The sequence below is a fragment of the Hyperoodon ampullatus genome, assembly GCF_949752795.1.
Source record: "Hyperoodon ampullatus genome assembly, chromosome: X".
Lineage (NCBI taxonomy): Eukaryota > Metazoa > Chordata > Mammalia > Artiodactyla > Ziphiidae > Hyperoodon > Hyperoodon ampullatus.
This window is the reverse complement of record NC_136913.1, coordinates 47,948,538-47,962,116: the sequence shown is the minus strand read 5'-3', so window position 1 is coordinate 47,962,116 and position 13,579 is coordinate 47,948,538. Positions and strand designations below refer to the sequence as shown.

Here is a 13,579-nt window from a genome sequence, read left to right as displayed (position 1 = left end):
AATAGGTTGGTATAAGCTAGTGTCAATCAAGGTGCTCTTGGGAAAATGCCCAGCTATCCAAACCTTCTATTAAGGTAAGAGGCATTAACTAACTTTGCGTTTTTAAAGCCAGTTTTCAGTTGAGTTCAGCAAACATAAAAATGCCCTGCCTTGATGAAAAAGTTTTTGCCCTAGAGGAGGACTTGGGACACAGGACAATTCGGTATGACATAGAAATGACAGAGATAGAGGTTTACAGTGGTAACACAGAGGAGAGGCATCTAACTTAAGAGGGTCAAACTTCCTAGAGGAGGTGAGTAGTTAACTAAGTGAAAATGGAGGTACAGGCTTTATGTGTTCCTCATGATCACTTTTCCCCCCACTTTCTAAAGGCATGGAAAAGAACAGACTGGTAGAGGATCCAAAGGACATAAAAAAGGAAATAAACAAGTAAGTACCTTTTTGAGATGATCTAGCTTCTGTTTGATACCTCTTGTCGTTTTTGGGGGGTTTTTTTGTTTTTTTGTTTTTTTTTTTTTGCAAGAGATCAGGCATGAAAACCTGGGAGCTTTCATAGCTTCTCCTAGCATTTGATTTCATCCGCCTGCTCTCTAGCAGTCTAGTGAGGGTTAACCTGCCCAGGCTCTTCCCACAGGGCTGCAGTGTCATCCTTTTCCCTGAGTGAGGCCACAAGATAGAAACCAGGTACTGTGTCCTAAAGACCTGCACTTAGCACAGTATGCACTACATGCAGCCATAAAGGGACAAAAGTGAAGTTAACAGTGGGACTCCACCAGCATGCCTGAACTTCTGAGGGGCTACCAGAGATGCTTAGAAAATTGGACTTTTGCCTTTGCTGATGATGGGAGGGGAGGAGGCATAGCCATTCTGCTTACTCTTAAGGGTTCAGAATGGTCTTAAACTCACTGGTCTTCAGTAGGCATCCCCCCTTCCCCCCGTAGTGATCCAAAATCTTGTAATGGCCTCAGACTGCTGGACTCCTCATAGTATAGTAGCTACCATTTCTTGAGTGCTTAACTTTCTTCCAAGCCATCTACTAGACATTTTATATGTGGTTTCTAATCCTCACAAGGGTCACTGACTAGACCATACTGCAAGGCAATTTTATTGTCAGCCCTCAATCCCAGCTCAGCTCTCATGTATACAACCAGCCCTCATTGCATCCATGTTAACTCCCATTGTCTAATGTTTTCTCAAGGAATACAAATTTGCTTTAATGTTATTTTGAGCCCCAAATGGAACTACAATGGTAAGTCCCCCACACAAAGCATTTTGTAATGTATTCCAAAGCCAGAAAGCAGTGACTTTGGATTTTTCCAAAGCTTTTCAGCTTTTTCCAGAAGCTGCTCAGTAAGGGAAAAGGGATTGCACCAGGCAGGAAAACTAGTCACTCAGATAGTTTCCCATAAGGTAGTACAGCCTTGATCAATTCACCATGATTCAGGGACTGATCAATAGGCATACAGTCTGAAAAACCTGATATTTTTGGTACAATAATAGTGGATCCATCTGTAAGTGGTTGACTCACATTAACCAAGATCACAGAAATAGCTATGTGGATATGGCTAAAGGAGTGGGGGAAGGGAAGAGAAGGGAGGGGGTGAAAGATAAAGTACTGATTTACAGTGAGAAGAAATAATTATCACAATATATTGTATACTTTTTTCCAGTCACTCATAAATATATGTATTTATTATTCCCATTTTAAACAGGAAAAAACTGAGGCTCAGAGGGATGAAGCACCTTGCCCAAAATTACCCATCAAGTTAGTATTAGAGTTGACATTCCAGCGTGAGCTGACTGATTCCAAAGCCCTGTGCTGTGCTAATTCTGAAACGGGATAACAACTCTAATTGTTAGAGATAAGATTCAGACCTAGGCCTGGCTGACTCTTGTATGCATGCTCTTAACCATGTCTACCGGAGCTTCCTCTCTCTAAGAGCAAGCTGAAAGGGAAGACATGGTATCAGAAGTTTGCCTGGGGGCATGGAATCAGAACAGTAACATTAGCTGGCATTGAGTTCTTACAGTGTGCCAGGCACAACATGTTCTACAGCATGTTCTAAGTGCTTTACATGGAGTGTGTCATTGAATCCTTATAGGAACCTATGAAATAGATACTATCATTCTCTCTATTTTACAGATGGGGAAACTGAGGGAAAACAAGGGATGGTAGATGATCTTAAGTTTCTCTTAGCTAAGATTTCTGGGGGTACTGTCATCTACTCTAGAGGTAGCCTGGCCAGGGAAAGCCTCACATTGACTTTGTTTTTAGCTAAGGCATCTTCCCTGGACAGAGCTGCTGCTGATTGCCTTGCTGACTCTCCTTTTTCTGTTCAGTTGCCCTTTCTCCAAAATCTGAGAAAATTAATTGTTGCAGCTTATTAAATCTTCTTACATTACAGTTCTGTCTTGAGATTATTCCTAGGTCAGTGGATTTTTGTGTGTTCTCGAATTCTTCAGTCACTTACTTGTTACATTTTTATTTCTTTGTTGACTACCTCACATGGCTAATTCCATCCATTACTAGTTTCATCTTATTTCCAGGTTCTTGAGAAACACTTCACAGTAACACCCATGTTGTGTAGGTTTTGGAGCCAAATGATCTAGCTTTGAATCTGGCTCTGCCACTTACCAGTTCTGTGACTTTGGGCAAGTTACTTAACCTCTCTGTGCTCTAATTTCCTCATCTGTAAAAGTGGAAGAATTGGTATCTACCTCATAGAGTTATTTTGAGTATTAAATGAGATGATATATGTAGTGTTTAACACAGAACCTGGAACATGGGAAGTGCTCAATAAATATTAATAGTTATTATTTATAATTGACCACAAATTCAACAGGTATTAGACTTCCATTATGTGTTGTGTCTTAGTAGAAAGAACAATGTCTTTGGAGTCAAACAGACTTGGATGCAAGTCTAGGCATGCCAGTGACCTTGAGCAAGTTATTTTACTTTTTCGAGCCTCATTTGTGTTTCTTATCTGTGAAACCAACATCAGAGTACCTGGCATGCCCAACCACTGTTATTATTCCTAATAATATTCATTGAGAGCCAGTACTGCACTTTCAAGGTAATACAGTTCATGGCGTTAGCATTTCAAGAGCAGTTACATTTCTGAAATTAAAAGAAAACCAGATGATTGTTTTTACTTATGAAAAATTCTATGGAATATTGCATATAGATCTTATCATTTGTTTTCTTTTCCTTTCCTTTACATGTCCAATTGTCAGTATTGGACAGCGTTGCATGGAAGTTAAGAGAGTAAACGTTAGAGGCTGACCAACCTGGAGTGCAATCCTGGCCCCACCACTTTCTACCTGTGTCTCCTTGAGCAAGTTACTTTAATCTTTCTGAGCCTCAGCTTCCTCATCTGTAAATGGGGCATCATAATATCTACCATTTAGGGTCCCTTTTGGCATTTGAAAAAAATATATTGTAAAGCTTTGTAAACAGTAGCTGTGTCATTATTGTGTTGCCATTGCCATTGGATTTGAGTCAGATCCATTTGTTGTCACCCTAAGTTCTCCAGACAGTGTCAGAGTGTACTAGGTGTTAACAAGCTTTGGGCTTTCTGGTGTTTTTGAAGAACTGAAGCAGTTTCTGCAGGCTAGCTTATAAACATGCTTGGGAAGGATCAGCCAGTTTGGGATTACCATTTCTACTGAATATCTCTGTTTTTGACAGAGCACTTCAGATGGAGTTTCTAAATCCCTGGAGCCTCATCAAGGTCGGTCTCGCTCACAGGTAAATGGAAACAATGGCACATTGATCAAGGAAGAGAAGAATGATCATCTTCCAGCTCCATCACAGTGTGCCTTAACCAGAGACAGCAGTGTGTGTAATAATGGTAACCGCTACTTCCCCGTGAAGAATGGTGAGAAGAGCCGCTTACGAGAGCAAAAGCTGGGAACTGTGGCACAACAGAAAGAGGAATAACAAGCAGAAGATGGCTTCAGCAGATCAGGAAGAGGGGAAAACCTATACTTTTCTGATTTTAGGCCCAAGTTAGAGGAGGACATAAAATGCTTACCCTAGTTGCATCCAGAATTTGGATGGGGTGTTCTATTGTATCCATCTTTTCCCCTTCCCTGTCTTTTTCTGGGCTTCCAGACTCACTGGTCTGCTTCTAGGGAAGCTCTGATCAAACATGAATGGCAACAAGCATAGTTCCTGTTCTCAAATTGAATATATAGTGCCAATATTCTCTTTACGTCCCCTGGAAGCCTATTAAGGCAGTGACTATTGGGTGTCATCACGTAAGGCCCTATAGAAAAGTTCCAGCTTTGGTTTTCTGAGTATATGGCTTCCTAACTTGCTTTTTTCTTTATGAAATAGTAGGGCCTTCGTATATAATCAGTATCCACATCTTCTAACTCTTTCTCCCCATTCACCTCTGCCAGGAGTTTATACTACCACCTCTAGCTCTGACCTGACAATCAGATAGGTAGATGTTTTCAGGGAAGTGAGGTAGTATTGGTTATTTTATTTTTTTAATTTTTTTTTTTAATTTTATACACTTAAAATAACTACCAATGGCCTTTGTACTGGGGGATTCAAGTGAATCAGAAAAGTACTGGGCAGATTTTTCCTGCCTCTGAACTAATGATTTGTTTGTAAAATAGAAGATGTGGTGCAGTTCACCCACTCCCTGCTGCCCACACCCTGAAAGGGTGGAATCAATATAATGAAACTGAGTACGAAAGGGAACTCAAAAGACTGTGTGTGCTTGTGTGTGTGTGTGTGTGTGTGTGTTTGTGTATGGATGTTTGGATAGATATATATATGAATGCATGTATCTATATGCATACACATACCCTTTATATAAAGAGACAAATCTATTTATCTATACATATTTTATATATATATAAATATATGTGTATGTGCGTATGTATATATAAATATAAATATATATATTTTGTATATATATATTTATATACATGCACACACATACATACATGATGATGTCCCAGAAGATTTACTGAATTTCCCAGAAATGCTTCCACTGCTATGGAGTGGTAGGTTTCAAAAGACCACATTTTAAAATCCTTACTAAGTCGTAGCCCATCACAGTTATGAGAAGATGGGCTTCTCTAAAGCAGACAAAAAGTACTTTCCAGAGATTGCCTGTTCAGAACAACAAACAGTTGGGTTGTCACAAGCCTAATCTTGAACAGAGTCCTCACATCCCGTATGGTAAAAACAGGAGGTTGGAATAGGATTGGGAAGAGTTGGGCATTTCCTTATGAAGGAGCAGCCTGGTTGGGAGAGAGAAAGGGGATGGGAGGTAATTACCGGGGCTTGCAGCCAGTTTGGAGGAAATCTCATCTGAAACTCCGGGATCAAACTGGCCTCAGGCTAGAATTTATTGCCATGAATCCCTGAAGGAGAGAGGACTAACATTGGAAAATGGGGTAGGGAAGTGTGAGGAAATCGGCAATTTGATTTTACATACCTAGATTGTTTTGTTTTTTCATTGACATTTTGACTACTTGATCTTTTCATTTGCTTTGCAAGGAAGACTTCAGAGGACTCTGGCCCGGGCCTATAGGGGTATTCTGTAAAATGTTCCCAGCCCCCAAGTGAGGCCAGAATCTGTCCAGGACAAAGAGGCTGTTCCCCCTTTCTGGAGATACTCTTGAGACAACCTTGCACTTCCAGTTTCCCTCCTCAACAGTATGAGGGATGGGAACATGGCTTGCAACAGATTAGCATTGTGTCTTTGTTCAGGAGTTGAGGCTTCCAGCCTCATACACTTCCTTTTGGGCTTTGTGATATTCTTGCCCAAGAAGTACCATTTCTACAGGAATACAACTGACTAGACTTCTAGCAGGGTTCTCCCTCTTTTGAAAAACCCCATGTACCTTAACCCAGAGTAGGTCCTTGGTGATTTTTTTCCAGACAACCAGAAGGCTGTTTGCTCACTACCCACTTACAATGAGTGTATCATCATGAGAGACTGAAGACAGTCTCAGACTGTTTTATCCTAGTCTGGCCCAATTTAAGAGAACCCACAACTTGCAGGGGGAGGGAGGTCTAGAATGCCTTTCCCCCTGCCCAGACACTTCTTACATAAACCAGAGCAGGATGACAAGAATGCATACCCAGCCAGATATAAACAAGAACAAAGTGTACAAAAACCTCCTCTATGGAATTGGCTCCCCTAATTTGGTTCCCGCTTTTCTCCTAACCTGCCCAACCTTTCACAACATCTTGAAGGTTAGGACTTCTGTATCCAGCAAGAGAAGGATTTAGTAGCGAACTTAGATGGCTTGGAAATTTCTTTCTGGAGCCACAGAGGGAGGAGTCCTTTGAAGCTCTAAAAGTAACCAGAATCACTGAGCTGTGTTAAATTAAATAGCTAGCTAGCTCCAATTTCTAATAGGAAGTACTTGGAGTTATATGGAAAGGCATTTTCTTCAGTTGCTGTTTCTGTGAATCTTGAATCTATTTGACACAATCAAGTGACAGTATTGTTAACTCTCACAGCATTAAGAAGATGTATTATTTTGTAGGCATTCACTGTGAGAAGTAAAATTGCTGCTTTGATAGGGATGATTCCAGTTTGCCAAACGGCTTGCTTTTCTCCCTTCCATACACCTCTACTTTCTCCTAGCCTGGCCCAGGATGAAACAAGTGTCTCACTTCCAACTTTGATTTTTATTTGGATTCAGCATTTTGGGTTTGTAAGGTTACAAGAAAGAACCATAAAGGGCCATGTTTTAATTTATCTGCCAAAACATACAATTTAGAAGCCAGAAAGACTAAGGTTTATTACTGGAAGATTAACTTTTTCTAATTGCAAGATTAACTTTTTCTAATTTCTTTCAAATTAGGGAACATGAGTCTGCTTTTTGCTGTGAGTACCACTTGAAGAGGCTGTCATCCTTCACTTGAGGTTCAAATTCTGACTATGATGTGGCCTTTCTTGAACAAAGTCATGCATCATATGGGAACCCCCAGAAATGACCCCTTTACCTTGTAGGGCCACAAGCAAAAGCACCCTGGATGTATATAGCCACTGATCCCCAAGGACTTTCAGTTCTTGATTTCTGCTGGTGTGTATTGGGGTCAGCCTATAACTCCCACCCTTATTCAGTGGCCAGTCTAGTCTGGACCAGGCCTGATAAACTTCTGCTCACTTGTATCATTTTCATTCTGAGCCAGTAGGACTTTGGGTAGACTTTATAGCCCAAGAAATGGCACTTGCTTTGGCTAGTGATATTTGATTTTTGTCTCCATCTTGATTTCCTGGCATCGTTGGCCAAGTCACGTTAACTTGTTTTTAATCACTGAGAAAAACAGCCAGGTAAGGCATTAGGGAGGGTGGTTAAGGAGGGGGGTGGGGGGAGGAATGCTTATGTAGGGTAGAAAGAATGTGGAAGTAACTGTTTGGTTATAGTGATCCAGTCTGCTGGAACCTTAGAAGGCTCCTGTGGGCCTGTCCGTGCTACCCTTTCAGCCTCTAAGACTCCCCCACCCCACTTTGAAATGACAGTACAAGTAGACCACAGTTTAAAGTAGTTAGTATAATTCTACTAAGGTTTAATCATTATACTTGTTTACTTCCTGATGCATATTTCCTAAATATGCTTGGGGTTTGGGGGGGGTAAGTTTTCACTGTTTCATTGTGTGTCACCCTATATTTTTCTCCCTCTTGTGACTTTGGCATCTTCTTTTATTTGACTTTCCATTTTCTTTTCCCTTGGCTTATTGCAGTAGTCTGCTGGTGCAGGTATTCCCCTATTCCCCCTGTTACTGCTAATTATCTTCAGTATTGTCAGAGGTTATTTTGATGTTCTAAGAAAATAACTTCATATATTTTTTTTTGCAAAATCATCTTTTCCAAGGTAAAAGCAAAATAAAAAAACCCTATGCTAGGGTGCCCACTGCAGCTTTTGACATTGCCCTTGTACTTTTATAGATGCTCTTTTTGTCCGTGTTGGTAGTAACTAATGACTAGTGAATTTTCATGTAAATGAAGCAAATTAAATATTTCAGATTTTATTAATCTCTCATAACCCTGCAAAATCTGGACTTCATTTTAGTTACTTCCCAGAAGATACTTCTCCATCCACCTTTTATTTTATTCTATTCTATTCTATTTTTAGAATAACATACTAGGTAAAGAAACTTTAACTCAAGGAGTCATTGATTTTTAGTGCTCCCTGATAAATGATGTTATTGACAAAAGTAAAATCTTTCATTGTTTTTTCCTGTGGTAGTATCTCTTCTCCTGTGCTCTTGACAGTGTGTTTAGTGGATGGATAATATGTATTTCTCTTCCAAATTCCCTGCCTTTTTGGCCCACCTCACCACAAAAGCTCCATAGTTTATTAATGTAAGTTTGAATGGATGCTTCTTAGGGGAAACTGCAGGAGTTAAGGAAAGTGTTTCAGAAAGGAATGAAAATGTCTCAGGAGTTGTTCTGTGATGGAAATTGGTCTGTTGTTCTGTTAATGCTGATGGAAAGAAACTTACAGTGCTTAATAAAAGTCTATTCTTTTAGTAAAAAAAATGTGAAATAATTTTGGGTGTGCGAAGTTTAATTTCTTCTCCCATTTCTGGACTCCTTTCGGCAAATGGGGAATATACTTGTCTCAATTCAGAAGTGTTGCAAAGAGATTTAGGAGCCTATCTGTAGTTGAATAACAGGGCAAGAGAGCCAGTACAAGAAAAGGAAGGGCATATTTAGCTTCCTGCTGAACTTCTTTATTTGGATGTTCTAAAGGCACCTTTGACTCGACATTTCCCAAACGGAACCCGTCTTCTCTTCCGAAGCCTGCTCCTCTCCATGAGTGACACTACCTTCTACTCAGTTGTCTACACCACAAACCAACCTGGGAGTTATCCTAGATGCATGTCTTTCTTTCCATCATTTCTCAAATCCAATTTGTGACAAGATCTGTTGGTAATACTCAACCATCTTTCTCTTTCTCACATCTATCTCTTTTCTCTCCCCACTTGTGGCTTAGTTCAGGCCTCCTCATGTCTCACCTAAATTGTTGCAGTTGCTCCTCTGTCTTACTCCTAACCAGGCAACTGTGAGCAAATTTTGTGTCTACGTGTATGTACCTTTTCCCAGTGAAAGGGACCATACCTTTGTTAGTTACTTAAAGAAGTCTATGACCTAAGAGACGTTAAGAACCACTGATTTAATCCACCATGCTTATCAGCTTCCAGAGGAATCTGTCCTTCTAACATGCTGCCTGCCCATTTCCATGGTCCCTTCATGATCTGGCTCCTGACCACTTCTCCAGCCTCATTTCCTGCCACCCCAACTCATTCCAGCAACACTAAAGCACATCCTACACACATTAAGCTATTAATATCCATTTATTCTCATTTGCTTATACCATTGCCTAGAATACCTCTCTCCCCTTGTCTCTGGTGCAGTCTCAACTTTTTCCCCTAAGATTCAGCTCATATCTTTGTGATTCTTTTCCTGATCTCTTACTAGGGACCCCTGTACAGACTCCCCATAGCGAGTCCCTGTAGCACTTCGCTGCATCTCTGCTAGTAGATTAAACTTGACCATCTTTGTCTTCTTGGCATCTACCACCGAGCATGCACTTAGAAATGTTTGATGACTAAATCAAGGACAGCTAAAACACCTTTGAAAATGTCCCCTGGTGCAAAACAGATTGTAGGTTTCTGAGGCAGAGGGTGTGTTGGTGGCAAAAACACAAGAAGATTGAATATGAAGGTTCATCACTGAATGGTATGCATTTAAATGTGCTTTTAAATGGGGCTCTCAAAAAAGAGAAAAAGAGTTCTGAGTCACCTTTGAGCAATAGACTGATGCTTGGAGCAGAGTCTGAAGCCAGGACTCTAGGGCATTCTTCTTACCTTACTGCTTCTGCTGAGTGTTGCTAGCTGGGCTTGGCCTCCCTGGCTGCTCTGTGCCTTGTGTGTACAGATTACAAAAGGAAACAGATGAACCTAAAGGCGAGCATTAGAGGTTACTGAAGCTTGTAAATATTACACTTAAATGAAAACTGTCATTTGTAAAAATTTGTTTTGTATTTGGTTCATTATGGCTATAGATGTCTTTTTCTAACCTTTGATCTTTGAGTGTTGGGACTCAGAACTTAATAGTGGGAAATCCTTAGCATTTGGCTTTTAAAAGTTACTGTTTGCTGAGGACCTATTAGGTACCAAGCATAGTACTAAGCTATTGTACACTGTTTCTAAGCTTCAAACAACTCTGCAAAGTAAGTACTATCCTCACTTTACACATGAGCAAACTGGTTCAGTGGTGCCCAAGTTCACACACAGCTAATAAGTGATAAAAACCAGGGTTCTAAACCTATGTTTTGACTAAGTAGATAACTCTTATTTCTGCCTCCTCAGCATTCCTTCCTCTTTCTGGCAGCAGTTAAGTGCAGTTTTTTGTTTTTCTTTTTCCTTTGGGGAACTGCTCTTTCCAATCTTGGGGTAGGGATGGGTTGACCATCAGTCACATGGCTTCACCTCCCCCAGTGCAGGGATGGGTATATGACCCAAGCAGCGTCAACTGTGTTTTTTCATGGACTTGAGGGATAAAGTGACCAAGAATGAAAATATCTCTTCTAAAATCACAAGTATTAGGAATAATGTGAGCCTGGAACATTGTCTTCTATTTATTTCTTCTACAGCTAATCTTTTATTTGTGGGTGAGAAATATGAAAATTCTGTGCTCATTTATTAGGAGCAAATGCAGAAAGTCATCTATCAGGGGATTACTATGTGCCAGAGGGAGTTCTAGGTAGTTTATTTTATATATTTTAAAACATTTTCATCTCATTATTCAGTCCTTACACATTTATAATCTTCAACTCTAGAAAAGGGGAGTGTATCAGTTGGGATAGGCTAGGTTTTGCTGCTATAATAACCCCCAAATCTCACATAATAAAGGTATACTTATTGCTCATTATGTCCAACATGTGTTGTCAGGGGAGCTCTGTTCATCCAAAGCCACTTGATAACTCAGACCAACAGAAGCCGCATCACTGAGTTGGGAAGGAATGTGACCAAAATACACACTAACTCTTAAAGCTTAAAACGTCACACATCACTTCTCTCTTTTTATTGCCCAAAGAGATGGCCCACATGGTTGCACCTAATTTCCTAGAGGTGGAAAAGTACAATTCTACTATGTCCCTGGAAAAAGGGAGAGGTAAGTTTGGTGAGTCGCAATAATAGCATCACAGGGAGAAATGACCCATTTCTGGGTAGATTTGACTCATTGCTTTTTGGCTGGTTGCCATTACCTAACCACTTGAGTCAGTATACCTAAAATTTGTAATGGAATAGTGAAACATTCATTCCCATTCCAGTGTCATAGGGGTTCTCTGCATGTGGGCTGAAGTGGATATAATCTTGTGGTAACACAAGCATTGAGTTTAGCTCCCCTAGCACACCCTGTGGGGGTGGTTTTGAGGATTAAATGACATAGTGTATGTAAAATGCCTGGCATATAATTCAGCCTCAATAAATGTTAGCTGTTATGGGTTTGGTGGGGGTGGGAGGGTTGGTAGTAGATGAAAGACTTGTCTACGCTCCCAGTCCTGATTTCCTCATAACACATTTCTTCCTAGCCTATAATCTGGCATCAGCCCTTCCCATTTGAATGTGGCTGCTTCCAAAGGCGACTAGTGTGTTCCCAGTCACCAAGTCCAGGGTTTTCATGCAGGCATCTTGCTGAGGACTTCCACAGTAATTGACACTGAAACACAACCCATTTCCTGAAATTCTCTGGCTTCCCTGACATTTCTCTGCTATTTCTCTTTCCTTTTTTGACTACTTAAAAATTATTATGTATTATTTGATAAACACAAAAGGATACATGTAACATATGTTAATGAAATTCAATAATAAAATGAACACTTATGAGCCCACTGCCCAACCTAAGAACTATCCCATCTCTCTGCCTTCCCCAGAGGTAACCGGTATCTTGACTTTTAGTCTTCATTCCCTTGGTTTCTTTTTAAATAGTTACATCACATATGTAACTATTCCTAAACAATATATTGTTAGGTTGTACTTGCTTTATAATTTTATAAAAACGTTATTTTTATGTAGTGTTCTGCAACTTCCTTTTCTCACCCAACTTTTTTTTTCTCTAAGACTCAAACACGTTACTGCTGTAGCTGTAGTTAATTTGTTTTCACTTCTGTATAGTATTCCATTGTGTGAATATACCACAATTTATCTACCCATTCTCTGTCCAATGGAAATATGGCTTATTTCCATTAATGTTGCCATGTATGCTTGTGCACATGTCTCCTGCTGGGACCTAAGGCATGCAAATGCTCACTTTTATAAGATAGTGACAAAATTATTTTTAGAAGTAGTATTAAATGGGAATAATAATGCCTGCTTTACCTCCCTTATAGGTAGTTGTGAGAGTTACACAAGCTAGTGGATGTGAAAACACTTTCAATACCTTAAGAAGACACAGTTGACATGCTGGTTTTGAGTCCAAGCTCAAACTCCTAAAAGTTGCCTCGTGCGTACTGGTTTCAAGGACCAAAAAGACAAGGCTGTTCTGTGTCAATTTAAAGTATTCCTAGAATTTTCTCATGACAAAGACTAGACTCTTGGATTCTGAGGCAGATGTCTATTTGTTTTCCTACCTGACCAGCAGCCTTTCCTCATTTCTTCCAGTAACAGCACCTCAATTTTCCAAGGAACTACCTCTATTCCATTTTTGGAAGTGTCCTCAAGTGCCCTGCTCTCCCTAGCCAGCTCAGTGGGGTTTATTACTATTGTCATGGATTTGTTTGTTTGCTTGCTTGCTGTATTTTGCTTGCTCTTTAAAGACTCCTTGTACTTCTGATAAGTCCAGCATGATAAATTGATTACAAAAATGGCCACAGTTGTTCACATCTCTCTGTATCCACACCTTTTGCAGCTCTTCCCATTAAGAGATGGCATCTGTTTCTCCACCCTTCAAATCTAGACTAGTCGTGTGTTTTGCTTTGATCAATAGACGGTTGCAGAAGTGATATTATGTCAGTTCTAAGCCTTGCGTGCTTCTGCTCACTCTCTTGGACCCCTGGAATTACCATGGGAATGAGCCTGGGCTAGCCTTCTGGAGGATGAGAGACCCTTTTGTCTAGCTATATCCAGCCAGACCAGCTTAGACCTGTCAGCCACCAACCAACCCACCAGCAGACCACAGATACATGAGTGAGCCCAGCCAAGATCAGCCTGGCCTAGTGCAGATCAACAGAGCACCAACACATAGACTCATGAGCAACAATAAATGGTTTGGTTTCAAGCTACTGAGTTGTGGGTTGGTTTATTATGCAGCAGTTGCTAACTCACACATCCAGCAATACAATAAAAATTATGTTTTATGCAGGATCTAGTTGTTCTTTAGTAGGAAAACCCTTCAGGATATTTAGTCTTCTGTACTGCCTCTCCAACTACTTCTTCATTTCCTTCTTAGCATGTCTCTTAAGATTAACATTTCTCAGAGTTTCTGTTTTCAGCCATCTTCTCACTATTCTTTCTCCCTGGTCAGTTTCATCCTATCCCATGGTCTCAGCTCTTACCTTTATACAGATGAGTCTCAAACCTACCTCTATGTGA

The 13,579-nt window shown here is 40.3% G+C and overlaps 1 protein-coding gene across 1 annotated transcript in view; it reads left to right on the top strand.

Annotated features, from left to right (window-relative positions):
• The window catches only part of FAM120C (family with sequence similarity 120 member C), a gene marked incomplete at both ends in the record, with an annotated part of 135,475 nt that extends 131,535 nt beyond the window's left edge, over positions 1-3,940 (top strand). The window contains 2 exons of the mRNA XM_079727059.1: positions 372-429; positions 3,689-3,940. Of these exons, the coding sequence (XP_079583185.1) occupies positions 372-429; positions 3,689-3,940 (310 nt within the window). The remainder of the gene's footprint in view (positions 1-371; positions 430-3,688) is intronic.
• Positions 3,941-13,579: the final 9,639 nt, after the last annotated feature.